The sequence below is a fragment of the Coregonus clupeaformis genome, chromosome 3, assembly GCF_020615455.1.
Source record: "Coregonus clupeaformis isolate EN_2021a chromosome 3, ASM2061545v1, whole genome shotgun sequence".
Taxonomy (NCBI): Eukaryota; Metazoa; Chordata; class Actinopteri; order Salmoniformes; family Salmonidae; genus Coregonus; species Coregonus clupeaformis.
Genome location: NC_059194.1, coordinates 16,201,377 through 16,221,879, shown reverse-complemented (window position 1 = coordinate 16,221,879; position 20,503 = coordinate 16,201,377). Strand labels below are relative to the sequence as shown.

Genomic DNA, 20,503 nt, shown 5'->3' with positions numbered 1-20,503 from the left:
TAGATTCCATCTCTCACAGTTTAAGTGTACCTATGATAAAAATTACAGACCTCTACATGCTTTGTAAGTAGGAAAACCTGCAAAATCGGCAGTGTATCAAATACTTGTTCTCCCCACTGTATATACAGTTCATAGATAAAGTCTTCACACCCCTGCACAGTTTTCACATGTAAGACATCCAGATATTTTGGGATCCATCTTTTTGCAAAAGTGGTGGTTCTCATGATTTAAGAATAACTTCCCCTGTCTCTGTAAGGTCCCTCAGTTGGATAGTGAATTTAAAATGATTTTTTAACCTCCGAGTCACCAATAAGCTTTAAATGCCAGGGATAAAAATAATTGCGCTTGAATGCGCTGACTGAATGGGGCTGATAATTATAACACCGTAGACTTTTGTAAACGACTGGATAGGTCTAGGGAATAAAATATATTTCCTCATTGTCCGAGATGTTGGCTGATTTGCAAGAAATCTGTGCATGGATCAACGACATTGCATTCACTCCACATTAAAAGGCCCCTAGATAATACTGCAAGACAAGAAATCAACTTTTTGGCCTAAATGAAAAACTGTAGGTTTGGCCAAATCCAACACAACACATCAGAGTGAAATCCTCCTTCTTTTCAAGTATTGATGTGGCAGCATCATGTTATGGGTATGCTTGTCAATGACAGGAACTGGGGAGTTTATCAGGATAAACATGGAATGGTCAAAGCCCAGGTAAAAATGTAAGAGGAAAACCTGCATCTGTCTTTTGAAGGCCTAAGACTAGCATAACATGAATGCCAGACTGGTTTTCCAAGAGGTGTTGACTGTTCCTGAGTGGTCCAGTCTGCTAGACAATCAGAAACAAGACTTGAATACTCCTGTCCTGTCCTGTCCATCAATGTTCCACTTGAGGCGTGTTTTATTTTATTTCCTTCACTTTGAAAATGTGGAGTAGGTTGTGTAGATCAGGCAGACAAAAATAAAATGTAATTTTACAAAAACATCAGTCGAGTCCGAATGGTTTGAGCTACAAACTATTAAAAAAGTGATCTATGAAAAGCCGAGACTCTCACGAACATGCACATGTAACATGCTTTGCACTATGAGGTTCAGAAGCTATACAAGTGTAGTTAGAAGGTAAGGGGTTCTTCATTAGATTTATGGCAGAACATTTTGGAAATTGTACAAGGGGTGCGTAGACTGTCACTAGGCACTGTGTGTGTATATATATATATATATATATATATATATATATATATATATATATACAGTGGGGAGAACAGGTATTTGATACACTGCCGATTTTGCAGGTTTTCCTACTTACAAAGCATGTAGTGGTCTGTAATTTTTATCATAGGTACACTTCAACTGTGAGAGACGGAATCTAAAACAAAAATCCAGAAAATCACATTGTATGATTTTTAAGTAATTAATTTGCATTTTATTGCATGACATAAGTATTTGATCACCTACCAACCAGTAAGAATTCCGGCTCTCACAGACCTGTTAGTTTTTCTTTAAGAAGCCCTCCTGTTCTCCACTCATTACCTGTATTAACTGCACCTGTTTGAACTCGTTACCTGTATAAAAGACACCTGTCCACACACTCAATCAAACAGACTCCAACCTCTCCACAATGGCCAAGACCAGAGCGCTGTGTAAGGACATCAGGGTTAAAATTGTAGACCTGCACAAGGCTGGGATGGGCTACAGGACAATAGGCAAGCAGCTTGGTGAGAAGGCAACAACTGTTGGTGCAATTATTAGAAAATAGAAGAAGTTCAAGATGACGGTCAATCACCCTCGGTCTGGGGCTCCATGCAAGATCTCACCTCGTGGGGCATCAATGATCATGAGGAAGGTGATGGATCAGCCCAGAACTACACGGCAGGACCTGGTCAATGACCTGAAGAGAGCTGGGACCACAGTCTCAAAGAAAACCATTAGTAACACACTACGCCGTCATGGATTAAAATCCTGCAGCGCACGCAAGGTCCTCCTGCTCAAGCCAGCACATGTCCAGGCCCGTCTGAAGTTTGCCAATGACCATCTGGATGATCCAGAGGAGGAATGGGAGAAGGTCAAGTGGTCTGATGAGACAAAAATAGAGCTTTTTGGTCTAAACTCCACTCGCCGTGTTTGGAGGAAGAAGAAGGATGAGTACAACCCCAAGAACACCATCCAAACCGTGAAGCATGGAGGTGTAAAAATCTTTGCTTTTCTGCAAAGGGGACAGGACGACTGCACCGTATTGAGGGGAGGATGGAAGGGGCCATGTATCGCGAGATCTTGGCCAACAACCTCCTTCCCTCAGTAAGAGCATTGAAGATGGGTCGTGGCTGGGTCTTCCAGCATGACAACGACCCGAAACACACAGCCAGGGCAACTTAGGAGTGGCTCCGTAAGAAGCATCTCAAGGTCCTGGAGTGGCCTAGCCAGTCTCCAGACCTGAACGCAATAGAAAATCTTTGGAGGGAGCTGAAAGTCCGTATTGCCCAGCGACAGCCACAAAACCTGAAGGATCTGGAGAAGGTCTGTATGGAGGAGTTAGCCAAAATCCCTGCTGCAGTGTGTGCAAACCTGGTCAAGACCTACAGGAAACGTATGATCTCTGTAATTGCAAATAAAGGTTTCAGTACCAAATATTAAGTTCTGCTTTTCTGATGTATCAAATACTTATGTCATGCAATAAAATGCAAATTAATTACTTAAAAATCATACAATGTGATTTTCTGGATTTTTGTTTTAGATTCCGTCTCTCACAGTTGAAGTGTACCTATGATACAAATTACAGACCTCTACATGCTTTGTAAGTAGGATAACCTGCAAAATCGGCAGTGTTCTCCCCACTGTATATATATATCATTTTGACGAGGCAATGCCATAATTTTCACCAGCAAGGTGGGCAGTATACGTGGGACTTGCATTCAACCCGATCTCATCTTTCGTTGCGTTACTGGACATTTGACTCCAGCCGCCTCCCAATTGCATATTTTGGACAAACATCAAATATAGCAGAGTTGAGATCATATTTTAAATGTAATAAGGGCTACCATGTCTTTCTGTTTCAGGTGTGTCGAGACAACCATTGCCAATTGAATATTTTTTCACATTACCTTAAAGTCAACCACACTACCTTTACCACTCATACCCCATATATTACCACTCAAACTCCACATGTTGATATTTGTAATGGAATCACCAACAGGACATTTACACCAACCAATGACTCCTTAATAAGTAAAGAGGAATGGGAATCTCTGGTCACAAAGCTACAATGGTCATTACCGCCTGTTGACCTCTTATCCACAGATGAGGCCACAAACCCCACTAAGTGCTCATTCTCTGTTGTCAACCCCAATTCAAACCACACAGTTGAAGGGTTTATAGATGTGACTTTGATAGCTAGAGATACTAAAAACAGGATCAAAACCTATGGAGGGGACTTTTTTCAGGCCAAGTTGTTTAACGCAGAACTTAAGGCCAGTACTTATGGAGCTGTAACAGACCACTTTAATGGCACCTACACTGCCCGCCTGGTCCTGCTTTGGCCCGGACCTGCCAAGGTGTCCATCCGCCTAGTGCACTCCAGCGAGGCCGTGCAGGTACTGTGTAGGCACAGGGAACAGGACCCAGATAAGGTCTACTTCCTGGGCTACTTTGAGGAGGGTGGCAAAAAGGAAATAACAATGTGCAATGCCCAGAGAAGTCCTAGGCTGGTGGGGAATGACTTGCAGTGTTGCTGTGAGTACAGAGAGCCAGTCACTGGAGAGTCCTGGTTCTGTCGTCGGCCATCTTCCCTGCCCTGCCATGCTTTGACCTACCACAGCATGGGTGGTTACCAGGCAGTACTCTCCAAGTTGGAGACAACTCTTCTTAAGAGGTAGATATCTTTAAATCGGGTGTCAAATATGCAGCTTGGGGGTCATTGTTTACCCACCATCTGATTTAATGTGTCCCCTCTTGTTATCCAAACACAATCCTCTCCTATTATTTGAAAATGTTTTATGTTGGGGAAAGAGTAACTCACATACAGTGGGAGAAAAAAGTATTCAGTCAGCCACCAATTGTGCATGTTCTCCCACTTAAAAAGATGAGAGAGGCCTGTAATTTTCATCATAGGTACACGTCAACTATGACAGACAAATTGAGAAAAAAAATCCAGAAAATCACATTGTAGGATTTTTAATGCATTTATTTGCAAATTATGGTGGAAAATAAGTATTTGGTCAATAACAAAAGTTACTCAATACTTTGTTATATACCCTTTGTTGGCAATGACACAGGTCAAACGTTTTCTGTAAGTCTTCACAAGGTTTTCACACACTGTTGCTGGTATTTTGGCCCATTCCTCCATGCAGATCTCCTCTAGAGCAGTGATGTTTTGGGGCTGTCGCTGGGCAACACAGACGTTCAACTCCCTCCAAATATTTTCTATGGGGTTTCTATGGGGTTGAGATCTGGAGACTACAATTGGTGGCTGACTAAATACTTTTTTTCCCCACTGTAACATTGGTGAATTGACAATTCATGCTGTTCAGGAAAAAAGTAAATTGCTGTAGACCCAATGTTAGCAGAAATGTGTACAAACCATGACTGCACTGCATCCTGTTCCATCACTTAATGGTAGTGTCTCCAAATTATTGATTGTTGTTCTTCACACTCAAATAATATTTCATTTTTTGCAGATTCGCAAACATTATTGTACCATATGATAATTCAGTTGTACATGTCCAGCAACAGGGCAATGAATCCCGTAAGTCCCTACAACATATTCCTCCTTTCCCTCCTGTTACTGTAATACCATTACACAGAATACAGCAGTACCTTGGGTTACTGTAATACCATTACACAGAATACAGCAGTACCTTGGGTTACTGTAATACCATTACACAGAATACAGCAGTACCTTGGGTTACTGTAATACCACTACACAGAATACAGCAGTTCCTTGGGTTATTGTAATACCATTACACAGAATACAGCAGTACCTTGGGTTACTGTAATACCATTACACAGAATACAGCAGTACCTTGGGTTACTGTAATACCATTACACAGAATACAGCAGTACCTTGGGTTACTGTAATACCATTACACAGAATACAGCAGTACCTTGCGTTACTGTAATACCACTACACAGAATACAGCAGTACCTTGCGTTACTGTAATACCATTACACAGAATACAGCAGTACCTTGGGTTACTGTAATACCACTACACAGAATATAGCAGTACCTTGGGTTACTGTAATACCACTACACAGAATACAGCAGTACCTTGGGTTACTGTAATACCACTACACATAATACAGCAGTACCTTGCTACCTACATAAGTCACATTCTTTAAACAAGTCATATCCTTTGTTATCTGGTTTAAACCTGGCTTGTTATCAACTTGCAAACTGGTGTGATTATCACAACTCAGCGTCCTCTACCTCGACTAACCTGTACCCCCATACATTGACTCGGTACCCCCTGTATATTTTATTTTTTACTTTATTTTATTTAGTAAATATTTTCTTAACTTTTTAATGCATTGTTGGTTAAGGGCTTGTAAGTAAGCATTTCACGGTATTCGGCACGTGAAAATAACATTTTATTTCATGCTAGCGATGCAGATTCGGCTCAGATGATCTAACAATGATTTCTCTCTCTCTAGGTCCAAACACAAAATGCCGTCCTGGTTTGCACACGCCAGTACCGTCTGGATTCTACCTCAAGGATCGCTGGACGTCCATGGTGTGTGACTCAAAATCATTTCCCTCAGCTAAACTGATATCTGGATGCCTGAAGGACAAACAGATCCTTATGATGGGTGACTCCACTCTCCGTCAATGGTTGGAGTACCTGGAGAAAACTGTGCCAAGTAAGATATAGTCTGTAATCCTTTCAGTGTTAAGATACTCATATATGTGGTTATGTATTTCTTTGGGTGGCCTCATTGGCCGTACACCCCAAGATTGGAAACATTCTTGCAGGTAGCTGCCACCATTTTGTGGGTGTTGGGAAACACCTGAAAATGTGTTGTGTTGAATTCCATTTTACATTGAAATTCCAATTCAATTTTTTCATTCACTCATGAAGCAGTGAATTTACTTGGAAATCAATTCGAATTGTAACAATCTATTGATTCAATTGATCATATCAATGGAATTTTATTGGAATTAGACTGTTTCAATTGGAATTGTAACAAAAATGTAAATCTTTGGAATTTAATTGTAGCTCAGCTGGTAGAGCATGGCGCTTGTAATGCCAGGGTAGTGGGTTCAATCCCCGGGACCACCCATACACAAAAATGTATGCACAAATGACTGTAAGTCGCTTTGGATAAAAGCGTCTGCTAAATGCCATATTATTATTATTATTATTAATTGAAAATACATTTTTGTGGGGGATATTTTTTGCATTTCCCTTTTAATGGTAATTATGGTTTAACTATCAAAATTGACTGCCGGATTTGAACCCAACATGATCCTTCTGCAGCACTGAAACGCCTGAACCTTCACACATCAAGCAAATCGGGCCCCTTTGAGGCAGTCGACACCCAGTCCAACACCCGTATAATCTGGCGGGCCCATGGGATACCTATACGGACGAGCAAAACCCCCTGGGCTGACCTCCACTACATCGCCAGGGAGGTGGAGGGTCTGGCAGGGGGTGCACACTCTGTAGTCGTCTTCACCATCTGGGCTCATTTCACCACGTACCCACTGGCTATGTATGCACACCGTCTGGTCGTCATCCGTAGGGCTGTGGCGTCGCTGCTAAGACGATCTCCCACTACTCTGGTAGTGATCAAATCAGCCAACACGGGCTACAAGGATGTGTACGGGAGCGACTGGCTCTCCTGGCAGCTCGACATGGCTCTAAGGGAAATATTCAGGGGCTTGCCCGTGGTCCTCATTGACGTTTGGCAGATGACCTCCTGCCACTATTCTCCGGATAACATTCACCCGCCCCCCGTGGTGATCCAAAATGAAGTGGACCTCTTCCTGTCCTTTGTCTGTCCGCAATGAGAAAAGAGAAGCATTCAAAAGGGATTGTCTGTAAAATCAACTGCATAGAAAATGGCAACCAATACATTTTAAAATATAACCACATCATGAAAACAACAGTCAAATTCTAGGTGCTGTTCAGTGCTCTGATAGCCATTATTGTATATGGTTGGGAAACTCAAGGTGACCAGTGAGACTGTATTACTACCGTAGATTCTTCCCAATTAATGCCCTCTGGTGTTTGTCAAACTATTGCCTGCTTTCAGCTCTGCCTTGATTCTTCTGTTATACATAAAAGATAGTTAAGCAATGATTCATTTATAGAACTTGTGTACTGTTTTTATACCCCTCCCTATGTGTGAAACTTTGAATACCATAGTCGCATGCCTTTATGGCCCAGTTTCAAAACAATCCCCTAGGTTTTAAGTTAAGACTCGTAAAGCAGAAGCCTATTTCACTTTCTCAAAATCCCCAGAATGAATCTAAGATAACTCTACTAATTTTGACGTTTTTGCCGAGTATGTTTAAGTTTAGCAATTTTACATCTAAAAAGGTGTTTGGTGCAGTATTTCTCAAGTAAAGAAATGCACGACGTGTTGTCTTATGTAAACAAAGTCGGGCTGCTGGGCAGGTCTGACTCACTATTTTATACTATTGGATAGAGGGCAATCACCACAGCTGTTCACCCCATGTTAGTGGGCAAGTGTACATAATCAAAACCCAACCTTAATTTACCCTTTGTGACACGTGGATGTTCCAAACTCTGTTTTAGACGAGACTGACTTCATGACAAATTGTCCTATTTACACTTTAGTCCATTTTGACACTAGAGTTTCTGACTCATATCGATGCCACGTAGGCCATTTGCAAAGGGATTCATTGCTTTTTAAAGGCAGACACTCTTTTAAAATTGGGCTTATCACTCAGGTCACACACTGTAATACACCTGGACAAACTCCTTGCCCTATAGGGAGGATGAAAACCCTGTCAAACTGCAGCACTTGTACATATGAATTATATATTTTAAACTAGGCGAATGGGGGTTTCCATTACAGACAGAGACAACTGCGATTAGACAAGATAATTAACAGTGCTGAACTTGCTTAATGCAGGGTTGCATCATGTAGCCTATAGACACACCTGGAATTGAAAAGTTACAGGTGTATTAAGTCTAGCTTGTCATCACTTTCTGTTGATTTGATTAGTTCCAGTCAATTTTGGACTTAAAAAAGGCCTAGGTAGCCTAACCAACCGAAGTTTGAATATAACCAAATTTGATCACATTCACATTTTCTCTTTACACAATTAAATTGGCTTGCATAGGTAGGCTACAGTTGATCAGACCGATAGGCTTACAGCATGTCAGATTGCTAATGTTTAGGTGTAGGCTGCTACAACAATACTTTAAAGAGTTTTTATTTTTCTTGTGTGTGTGGCGGGAGTGAGTTCTTTTCCATCTGCTTTCCATAGACGTGTGCGCCATGCTCGATCTGATTTCTGTCAATCTGATTTGTCAAGACACACACAACATGTAGCACTCTGATGAGGACATAGGCTACTAATTGGGTGTGAGTTGACAAATGATGAGCTTCAAAAAAATGTATTAAAGTGGTGGGGCGGTACCCCACCTAATTGAAAAGTGCTGGGGCAAATGCCTGCTCGCCACACCTTTGCTGTTGGCCCTGGTTGGGTTGTTTTCTTTTAAAAAGAGCAAGATTGGTTATTTATGCTGGGTTATTACCCAGCTAGTCAGATCAGAAGACTGGAGGCGTAGATTACATTTTACAATTACATATTAGTCATTTTAGCAGACGCTCTTATCCAGAGCGACTTACAGTTAGTGAGCGCATATATTTTTCATACTGGCCCCCCGTGGGAATTGAACCCACAACCCTGGCGTTGCAAGCGCCATGCTCTACCAACTGAGCTACAGGAGGCCTGTAGATTAGGCCTGGAGATTAGTAGGGGCTGTATTCTTTGCAACCTGTGAGATTAAATGTCATTCCTGATAATCTATTTTGTTGCATTCTTGTCACGTTATGGTTGAACACTGACAGTTTAAAGCATCATTGAGGCTTCCTTAAAAGCGTATGCAAATTCCAACGCTGGGAGGGATATAATCTTAATATTAGTTTTTGTTCAATAACTTTGGCAAATTTTTCAGATGAAAGTACAAACTGATAACACTTGTAATCCCCCTATTTTATGTTCAGTAGATTGGAAAAAGGTGTTATGGACAGACGAATCGAAGGTTGAGGTGTTCGGATCATGAAGAAGAACATTTGTGAGACGCAGATTAAATTAAAAGATGCTGGAGGTGTGCTTGATGCCATCTGTCAAGCATGGTGGAGGCAATGTGATGGTCTGGGGGTGCTTTGGTGGTGGTAAAGTGGGAGATTTGTACAGGGTAAAAGGGATCTTGAAGAAGGAAGGCTATCACTCCATTTTGCAACGCCATGCCATACCCTGTGGACGGCGCTTGATTGGAGCCAATTTCCTCCTATAATAGGACAATGACCCAAAGCACAGCTCCAAACTATGCAATAACTATTTAGGGAAGAAGCAGTCAGCTGGTATTCTGTCTATAATGGAGTGGCCAGCACAGTTACTGGATCTCAACCCTATTGAGCTGTTGTGGGAGCAGCTTGACCGTATGGTACGTAAGATGTGCCCATCAAGCCAATCCAACTTGTGGGAGGTGCTTCAGGAAGCATGGGGTGACATCTCTTCAGATTACCTCATCAAATTGACAACTAGAATGCCAAAGGTCTGCAAGGCTGTAATTGCTGCAAATGGAGGATTCTTTGACGAAAGCAAAGTTTGAAGGACACAATTATTTATCAATTAAAAATCAGTATTTCTAACCTTGTCAATGACTACATTTCCTATGCATTTTGCTATATTTCCTATTCAAACTCATTTCATGTATGTTTTCATGGAAAACAAGGAAATGTCAGTGACCCCAAACTTTTGAACGGTGCTGTGTATGTGTGTGTGTGTGTGTGTGTGTGTGTGTGTATATATATAACACACTACCGGTCAAAAGTTTTAGAACACCTACTCATTCAAGGGTTTTAATTTATTTTGACTATTTTCTACATTGTAGAATAATAGTGAAGACATCAAAATTATGAAATAACACATGGAATCACGTAGTAACCAAAAAAGTGTTAAACAAATCAAAACATATTTTATATTTGAGATTCTTCAAAAAGCCAACCTTTGCCTTAATGACAGCTTTGCACGCCCTTGGCGTTCTCTCAACCAGCTTCACCTGGAATGCTTTTCCAACAGTCTTGAAGGAGTTCCAAACTTTTGACTGGTACTGTATTTGCATTCAGTATTTGTTTCTTTGAAAGCAGGTTATGGACAAAGAGAGATTGTGTATGTTTAATTAGCCACAATGTTTTTTTTTACACACACACACACATATTCAATAAAGAATTCAATGATCCAATGTCAATATGTTTTATGGTAGTTATATATCAATGGGCATTCAGCCTCAGAAGTTTAGTTAATATGTACTAGACATCTTACTGTTTGTCCTTCCAGCAACACTGCGTGTCTATCAACGTTTCTGGGTATGTGAAATGCTTTATAAGGTTTTCATTAATGTTTTATCTACTTTGTCAATATATCATTGGATCTGTGGTGAGGGATAGTTTAAAAAAAATAAGTTATTTTTTTTTTTACAGTATGTTGAATGTTCGTATGAAAGGATTTAGGGTTGGTTTGCCATCAGTGCACTGTGTTTTACCCCCCTATTTTGCTGCTTATGTGACAAATATAGTGAGCAACAGAAATCACACGTCTGGTACAGCATAATTCATGTTTATATGCCATATATAGTGGTCCAATAATAAATACTTATAGTATTTCTGGAACAGGAGATTGATTTTATTGAGTGGTAGTGTCACAAAGTGAAAAGAGACAGGTTCTAGGTCTTGGTTGAGCAGGCATCTTGAAGCAGACAACCAAAGGGACAGTTCAACATTTATTTTGTAAGGCATGGTTCCCTTTGTTGGTCACCTGGTATAACATACTATGTGCAGTTAACGACCTGAAGAAAACTCAAAACACGCCCAACGGGCCAATGAATGCAGAGCCTGCTCTCGGAAGTCCCGCTTTCCTGGTTATATTTTTCTCAATTCTTTGCTTTTCAGCTGGCCTGAAGGACAAAGTGTCACGCAATTTACAAACTTTTCAAGCACACTAAGACTACTTGATTCAGCTCCAGCTTAGGTGTCTGTTAGTGGGGAGCGAGTACTCGTGTCCCTAGATGTTGGGAGTTTTGGGTATTTTTATTGGTGTTTGTGTTTACTAAAAGCTAACTACTTTCTGCTCTGCTTGTGTAGCTAATGCTTCCTTGCTTGGGTAGGATTTGTGTTTGCTAAAAGCCTACCACTTCTGCTCTGCTTGTATAGCCAGTGCTTCCTTGCTTGAGTAAGATGGCCAGTGGTAAGAGTAAGTTCAAAAAGGCTAACCAGACGGATATGAACCTCCGACTGTGCTCTAGGGCATTTTCACAATGAAAATTAAAGATACTCAGAAGTGCTGTCTTGTTTGCCTGGGGTGGAAAAACGCTCAGGCTGCCTTGGCTCGGACCAGTTTGTGTGACCGGTGTCACCGGCTGAGTTCACTCTTTTGTACACTGACTTCCTACTCATTCAAGGACTTTTATTTATTTTTTACTATGTTCTACATTGTAGAATAATAGTGAAGACATCAAAACTATGAAATAACACATATGGAATCATGTAGTAGCCAAAAAAGTTCAAGCGTCTTGTTTAAATATTAGGGGAAAAAAGTGGCTTCTGTAACCCCTTTTTGGAGCCGGTGGAACCTGTGTGTGTTTGGGCTGCCGTGGGCCTCCTAGTTTGGTACCCTCTGAGCCGGCATGGGAAGTGATTGTATGTCCCCATAGTATGTTATACAGAGTGACCGACTGAAAGGGAGCATACAGTTATGTATATATATATAACTACTGTTCCCTGAAGGAGGGAACGAGGTATAACAAACACTATATATATACAAAAGTATGTGGACACCCCTTCAAATTAGTGGATTCGGCTATTTCAGCCACACCCGTTGCAGACAAGTGTATAAAATCGAGCACACAGCCATGAAATCTCCATAGACAAATATTGGCAGTAGAATGGCCTTACTGAAGAGCTCAGTGACTTTCAACGTGGCACTGTCATAGGATGCCACCTTTCCAACAAGTCAGTTCATAAAATTGCTGCCCTGCTAGAGCTGCCATGGTCAACTGTAAGTGCTGTTATTGTGAAATGGAAATGTCTAGGAGCAACAACAGCTCAGCCGCGAAGTGGTAGGCCACACAAGCACACAAAATGAGACCGGCGAATGCTGAAGCGCGTAGCGTGTAAAAGTGTCTGTCCTCGGTTCCAACACTCACTACCGAGTTCCAAACTGCCTCTGGAAGCAACGTCAACACAAGAATTGTTCGTCGGGAGCTTCATGAAATGCGTTTCCATGGCCGAGCAGCAGCACACAAGCCTAAGATCACAATGCACAATGCCAAGCGTTGGCTGGAGTGGTGTAAAGCTCGCCGCCATTGGACAGTGGAGCAGTGGAAACGCGTTCTCTGGAATGATGAATCACGCTTAACCATCTGGCAGTCCGACGGACAAATCTGGATTTGGCAGATGCCAGGAGAATTCTACCTGCCCTAATGCATAGTGCCAACTGTAAAGTTTGGTGGAGGAGGAATAATGGTCTGGGGCTGTTTTTCATGGTTCGGGCTAGGCCCCTTAGTTCCAGTGAAGGGAAATCTTAATTCTACAGCATACAATGACATTCTAGAGCAGGGGTACTCAACTTTTGCCCTGTAAGGTCCGGAGCCTGCTGGTTTTCTGTTCTACCTGATACTGAATTGCACCCACCTGGTCCCCAAGGTTTAAATCAGTCCCTGATTAGAGGGGAACAATAAAAAAATGCAGTGGAACTGACTTCGAGGTCCAGAGTTGAGTTTGAGGGTTCTAGACGATTATGCACTTCCAACTTTGTGGCAACTGTTTGGGGAAGGCCCTTTCCAGTTTCAGCATGACAATGCCCCCGTGCACAAAGCGAGGTCCATACACAAATGGTTTGTCGAGGTCGGTGAGGAAGAACTTGACTGGCCTGCACAGAGCCCTGACGTCAACCCCGTCGAACACCTCTGAGATTAATTGGAACGCCGACTGTGAGCCTGGCCTTCTCGCCCAACATCAGTGCCCGACCTCACTAATGCTCTTGTGTCTGAATGTGGCTGAATGGAAGCAAGTTGTTCCAATATCTAGTGGAAAGTCTTCCCAGAAGAGTGGAGGCTGTTATAGCAGGAAAGGGGGGACCAACTCCATGTTAATGCCCATGATTTTGGAATGAGATGTTCGACGAGCAGGTGTCCACATACTTATTGTCATGTGGGGTTTAGGCTCACTGAAGAGCGCCACTGATTTGAGGAAATGAATGCGAGCCCCGGTGTTATAGCCAGGAAGGCGGGGTTTCCGAGTGCAGTCTCGGCATTCATTGGCCTGTTGGGCGTGTTTTCAGTTTTCTTCAGATTAATATGATTGGTCAATGTTGACTCCCCATAGCATACATTGCCTTCATAAAGTATTCATAGCCATTGACTTATTCCACATTTCTTTGTGTTACAGCCTGAATTCAAAATTGATTGAAATAAAATATTATTCTCACCCATCTACACACAATACCCCATAATGACAAAGTGAGAAATGTCTGCAAAGTTATTGAAAATTAAATACAGATATCTCATTTTTATAAGTATTCCCATCCCTTTGTCAATACTTTGTAGAAGCACCTTTGGTGGTGTTTACAGCTTTGAGTCATCTTGGGTATGGCTGTATCAGCTTTGCACATCTGCATTTGGGGATTTTCTCCCATTCTTCCTTGCAGATTTTCTCAAGCTTTGTTAAGTTAGATGGGGAGTGGCGGTGAACAGCAATCTTCAAGTCTTTCCACAGATTTTCAATGGTATTCAGGTCTGGGCGTTGGCTGGGCCACTCAAGGACTTTCACATTCGTGTTCTGAAGCCATTCCAGCATTGCTTTGGCTGTATGCTTGGGGTCATTGTCCTGTTGGAATGTAAATCTTCGCCCCAGCCTAAGGTCATTTGCTCTTTGAAGCAGGTTCTCGTCAAGGATTTGCCTATTTTTGGCTCCATTCAATGTTCCCTCTATCCTTACCAGTCCCTGCTGCTGAAAAACATAGCATGATGCTGCCACCCATGCTTCACAGTAGGGATGGTGTTAGACGGGTGATGAGCTGTGCCTGGTCTTCTCCAGACAAAGTGCTTTGCATTCAGGCCAAAGAGTTCCATTGTTGTTTCACCAGGAGTGCTGTCATGCCTTTCTCAGGAGTGGCTTCCATCTTAAATGCAAAGCCTTATGTTGGGGCAAATACAACACATCACTGAGTAACTGCCTCCATATTTTCAAGCATGGTGTTGGCTGCATCATGGCTTGCTTGACTTTGGCAAATACTGGGGAGTTTTTCAGGATAAAAAGAAAAGGGATGTTGGTAAGCACAGGCAAAATCCTAGAGGAGAACCTGCTTTACACCAGACACTGGGAAAGGAAGTCACCTTTCAGTAGGAGGACAATAACCTACAACACAAGGCCATATCTACATTGAAGTTGCTTACTAAGAAGACAGTGAATGTTCCTGAGTGGCCAAGTTACAGTTTTGACTTAAATCTGCTTGAAAATCTATTGCAGGACTTGCTGTCTAGCCATTATCCTCAACATCATGACAGAGCTTGAAGATTTCTGAAAATAATTATTGGCAAATATTGCACAATCCAGGTATGTAAACTAAGCTTTTAGAGATTTACCCAAGAAGACTCACAGCTGTAATCGCTGCCAAAGGTGTTTGTAACATGTATTGATTCCGGGAGCTGAATACTTATGCAACGACTATTTTAGTTATTGCATTTTTATTCATCTTTAAAAATATATAAAAAATACATTCACTTTGATATTAGAGTATTTTGTGTCTATTGTTGACAAATTCACAAGAACATTCTTTTTAATCCCACTTTGTAACACAAAACAATGTGAGGAAATCCAAGGGGTCTGAATACTTTTGTGTCTATCTTTGAATGAATCTGAAGAGATGCAAGTGAGTGAGTAAGGAAGTGGGTGCAAATGTCTGTCCATGTGTGTCTGCAAGGAAGAGATGTGCCATAGAGTGTGAGTAGCCATGTTTGTGCAGAGATGGGAAATACTTTCAAAAAGTAATGATAAAATACTGAATATTAAAGCGGTGATACTTATCATTTTGTCTTATCATGATGGAAAGTTGCCCAACCCTAACTACATTAGACACCTGACAGCACAGAGGTGCTGAAGAAGAAGGGTCGCCTCGGGTGACCAGCGTGAGGGTATTGAGGGGGAGGGGGGTATCTGAGCTCCATCATTCAGGACTAGACTTTGGGCAATTGAAATCTACCCATCCCGGGAAAATTTGGACGCTCCTCTTGAACGGCTACAACGGTATCTACATTCACTTAGCAAGTCTACTCTTGAGCTGGGCTCGAGAGTGGAACAAGTGTGTGAGGGTCTGTCGGAGAATCGGGATTGTGAGCTTGAGGTTGGATGCGTGTGAGTGTGTGAGTGTGTACTAGTGGAAGGGAAGGGGAGAGATGTAGAGATGTGAGGGTGGGGGCGTGTAGGCATCCCACTATCATGGCTATATGGTGATGATAATAGGGACCATATGCAACGTGGTCTCAGAGCATTTTGCATTATACTATAAAAAAATATTTTTTTATTTACTTTTTGACCACTCATTTCGTGAAATCCAATTGGTAGTTACAGTCTTGTCCCATCACTGCAACTCCCGTACGGACTTGGGAGAGTCGAAGGTCGAGAGCCATGCGTCCCCCGAAACACGACCCTACCAAGCCGCACTGCTTCTTGACACACTGCTCGCTTAACTCGGAAGCCAGCCACACCAATGTACAACTGGCGACACAAGTCAGTGTGCATGCGCCTGGCCCGCCATAAGGAGTCTCTATAGGGCGATGGGACAAGGACATCGCGGCCGGCCAAACCCTCCCCTGACCCGGATGACACTGGGCCAATTATGCGCCGCCTCAAGGGTCTTCCGGTTGCGGCCGGCTGCAACACAGTCTGGTATCAAACGCGGGTCTGTAGTGACGCCTCTAGCACTGCGATGCAGTGCCTTAGACCGCTGCTCCACTCGGGAGGCCATTTCTCATTATTCTGTGCGTAAATCCGAGACACTCCATTTAGTATGTTACTGTATGTTTCGTAAGGTGGATGTCCATCATCCATTTCATATGATATGTTACGAATTGCAATTCGTTCAATGTTATGAATTGCAATTCGTACAATATGTTACAAATTTGCTAAACATATGATATGTTATGAATTCCAATTTGTTGTGGTTAACGTTAACTAGGTGGCTAACCCTAACGTTAGCTAGCTGGCTAACGTTAGCTCTAGGGGTCAGGGTTAGGGTTAAGCGAAGGGTTAGTTAAAAGGTTAAGGTTAGTGTTAGGGGAAGGGTTAGCAAAGAAGCTGAAAAGTAGTAAGTAGTTGCAAAGTTGTTAGCTCAAATTTCCATGATGAGATTCGAACACGCAACCTTTGGGAATCTCAAGCTATAACATAAAATAATATATGCTTGCCTAAATGTAGATTTTCTACTGCCGGTTCCTTTGTGAAAGGTAGCTCTCCTTTTGAAAGAAGTGCCAAAAATGATTACGCATACTATCCATCTAATGTGAAAGGAATAAAGGTATTCTGAAAAAAAAGAAAAAAAAAGCAAAAGTTTTATAGTACAACTGAGGCAAAAGGGATAGAAATGTTTACTGCTTCTATCCTTGCTTTGGGCTGCAATTGGGTCGGACCCCGTCCCTAATACTTTCAAGCCCCCCTTTCCTTTGGAGAGCGAGAGGGCTTGTAGTCCCTATAGCGAAGGGGATACGAGCTCTGAGAGATCAGAAGCTATCTCTTTCTTTTCCGGGTCTCATTGAGAGAGCTGCTCAACGGCTGGCAATAGAGCTGCCCCCTCTTCCCTCCGCACCGGAGGTTGATATGATGGAGGGCGGTCCTTATTCCAGGCCAAGGAAGGCGGCAGAGCCAGTGGCTCCTGCCATGCCTTCTTTGGCTAGGTACGTTGGAGGCTCGTGGGAGGCACCTTTAGCGGCGCGTTCGCCTGTAAAAGCGTATCTCCCATTCACGAGAGTGGAAGGAAGGCTTCTGGGTCAGGGAATCCCCAGGTTAGAGAGCGCCATGGCGGCGTATCTCGTACCGGGTTCGAGCCCTTGGCCCTCTTCCAAGAAGGCCACGTTGCCATCCCAGAAGGACCGACTCACAGCGTCGCTGTTAGAGAAGTCTTTTGGGTTGGGAGCCCAAGCTGTAGCAGCAGCTAACAACATTGCCCTCTTGGCGGCCTCTCTGTCCCGTTTAACCACGGGTAAGACAGAGATGGCACCGGAGGAGGTGGAGGAGGCGTCCAGAATTTCTGGCGCCATACTCCACCTTACACAGGCGTCCGCAGTCTGCGCGGGGAGATCCATGGCCACTTCGGTGGTCGGGGAACGACACCTCTGGTTGTCTTTGACTTCCATGAAAGAGGCAGACAGGACGTCTCTTTTGAACGCCCCCTCTCTGGACGACGGCCGCTTTGGGGTCGCAGTCAAAGAGGCGACGGAGCGTTTTTCGAAGTTGGAGGAGGAGAAGAAGCAGTTGGCCAAGCACCTGCCGTTGGCAGGACGACTCGGCCCCCCTCCTCCCCAAAGGCCATCTACCTCCGCCCCTCTAAGTAGACCGGGATCTACGACGAGGCGGCGTAATCGGCGTCATCCGGCGGCCACAAGCAGCAAGGGAGCGGGCTCGGCCCTCCCAGCAGCTACGGTAGCCCCACTACAGCCGGCGAGGGAGGTGACGAGGACGCCGACCTGGCCCTCCAAGGGAGGCAAGAGGAGGCGTACGTGACGGGACGCGGGGAGAGGATGGAGGACGCATCGATGGTGTCGAACGCGCCCACTGTTCCCCCCACCCTTCGGTTGAAGGGACGGGTGCAGATGTAAATGCTTTTGTTGATGTGTTTAATAAAGAGTTGGCTCCACCTGACTTTGTCAAAAAAGAGCCTCTTTTCCATAATACGTCCGAGAGCGTTCAAATCTCACCCTCTCTTCCTTACCACTCTAAGAGCCGTTCAGCCCACCGAGGGTGCGTTGCTGAACAGGCACTAAGAGTAGGTATCCAGAAGACCTCAATCAGGTCGTCACATCACACTTCACGTATAAGAAGTGCTTTACATAGAAGGCAGCAGTCCCGGTCAGATTCTGACATGAGGACGCAGCCGCTAATTGGGGATGGCGCACTAGTACAGACTAAGGTCTCCACTAGTACGAGCCAGACCCATGCTGCGTTCACGGAGGGCCCGATTACCGCGGTCACCAAGGTGCCCAGAGTATCGGCGCCCCCAGGCATTGTAACACACCAGCTATCTGGGGACGGCGCATTATCGCAGACCAAGGTCTCGGTTAATACGATTCAGACCCATGCTACGTTCACGGAGGGCAGGATTACTAGCGTTATGGGTATAACCAAAGTATCAGCTCCCCTGACAGAACGAGCCAGTACTCACCACACTGAGCGTGAATCAACCCACCAGGGGTGCAGAGTTGAACACACACAGAAGGTGAAAGTTAAGAAGGTATCAAGGCGCCGCCTTGTTTTACTTCATAGAGACCTCATACTACAGACTTCTAGGAGTACTGTAGTGAAGGGCTCTGATAGCGAATTGCAGTCACCTAAGATGACGCAATCGCTTGCTGGGGATGGTGCCCTGCCGCAGGCTTTGGCCTCGGTCAGGGCAATTCAGACCCGCGATGCGTTCAAGGAGGGCAGGAATACGACGGTTACGGGTTTAACCGACGTCCCTACTCCTCTTTCTTTCTCAGAACGCATTTCCTCTCCCTTTCACGGGAGGCCCACCTTGGGCTGTTCCACCACTTCAATGTTGGGGAACAGTGGCGGTAAGGGCCATAGAGGAATACAGGTCCTTCCTACTGGATGCACCACAGCTTCGCGCCCAGCCACTTTCTCAGCATTGCTGGCAGTGGCGAAAAAGCTGCACCCTCTCACGCTGGCTAGAACAGACGTTGCAGAAGGGTTATGCTCTCCAATTCCACCGGACCCCACCCCCGTTCAGGGGAGTGGTGGAGACGGTGATGAAAACGCCAGACAAAGTGGCCGCTCTGATGACAGAGATTACGGAACTTTTGGCGAAGGAAGCGGTGACAGTAGTTCCCCGGGAGCAAAGGAACAAAGGGCTATATTCGCCTTATTTCCTAGTGCCCAAAAAGACGGGGGGAGTGAGGCCGATTTTGGATTTACGCATTCTCAACGAGAGCATAACCAAACGGCCCTTCCAAATGCTAACGACAAAATGTCTGCTGGAATGTGTCCAGAGAGGGGACTTTTGTACGAGCATAGACCTAAAGGACGCGTACTTTCATGTGCCGGTTCAGCCGCGTCACAGGAAGTTTCTGCGGTTCGCCTTTCAAGGGGTGGCGTACGAATAAACGAGGATGCCATTTGGGTACGCCCTGGCACCTCGCACATTTTCCAAGTGTGTGGAGGCGGCATTGGAACCGTTGCGTCGTCAGGGAATACGGCTACTAGCCTACCTGGACGACCTACTGGTTCTCGCCCCGTCAGCAGAGCTGGCGATCACTCACACAACACAGACAGTGATGCATCTCACAAGTCTGGGGTTCGCTGTGAATTGGAAAAAGAGCGCGCCCTGGCCCACTCATCAGATTGTCTACCTGTGAGGATGAGGGCTCGAATCTCGGACCCCCGAAAGGTAGCCTTGTTGCTAGCACTAAGGAAGTGTCGTCCGAATCACACGGTGACAGCGCTGTCGATCATGTCACTTTTGGGTCTCATGTCGTCAGCCCACTCTGTGGTTCCGCTGGGGCTCCTGCACATGCGCAGGACGCAGCGATGGTTCGCCCAACTAAGACTAGACCCATTGCGTCAACGTCATCGGTTGGTGGTGGTTCCCCTCTCGCTCAGTGCAGACCTAAACTATTGGAGAAACTCGCGCGTTCTCACGCACGGAGTCCCGATAGGAAAGGTGTCCTCTCACATCCCAGTATTCACGGATGCGTCCCTGACGGGATGGGGAGGGACATGTCAGACACAAGCGATAGGAGGTGTGTGGCCTCAATCAGGTCGTCACATCAACCTCCTGGAGTTGGAAACGGTTCGACTGGTTCTGACCCACTTCGCGTCTACCCTTCGGGGTCACGATTGCTGGTCTGGTCAGACAACCGGACCACAGTAGCCCACATAAATCGCCAGGGTGGAGTCAGGTCGCCTGCTCTCCATCGGGCGGCAGAGGAACTGTGGCTGTGGGCTCACGAGCACCTTCGCTCATTGAGAGCAGCACACATTCCGGGCTACTTGAACGTAGGAGCAGACCTCATGTCAAGAGGGGGTCCTCGAGACGAC

The 20,503-nt window shown here is 44.6% G+C and overlaps 1 protein-coding gene across 2 annotated transcripts in view; it reads left to right on the top strand.

Annotated features, from left to right (window-relative positions):
• The window catches only part of LOC121541139 (NXPE family member 3-like), an 89,265-nt gene extending 81,965 nt beyond the window's left edge, over positions 1-7,300 (top strand). For both annotated transcript variants that reach the window (XM_045207453.1, XM_045207454.1), the window contains exons 3-6: positions 3,058-3,869; positions 4,675-4,742; positions 5,648-5,854; positions 6,472-7,300. In XM_045207453.1, the coding sequence (XP_045063388.1) occupies positions 3,058-3,869; positions 4,675-4,742; positions 5,648-5,854; positions 6,472-7,004 (1,620 nt within the window). In that variant the 3' untranslated portion in view covers positions 7,005-7,300. The remainder of the gene's footprint in view (positions 1-3,057; positions 3,870-4,674; positions 4,743-5,647; positions 5,855-6,471) is intronic.
• The last annotated feature ends 13,203 nt before the right edge of the window (positions 7,301-20,503 follow it).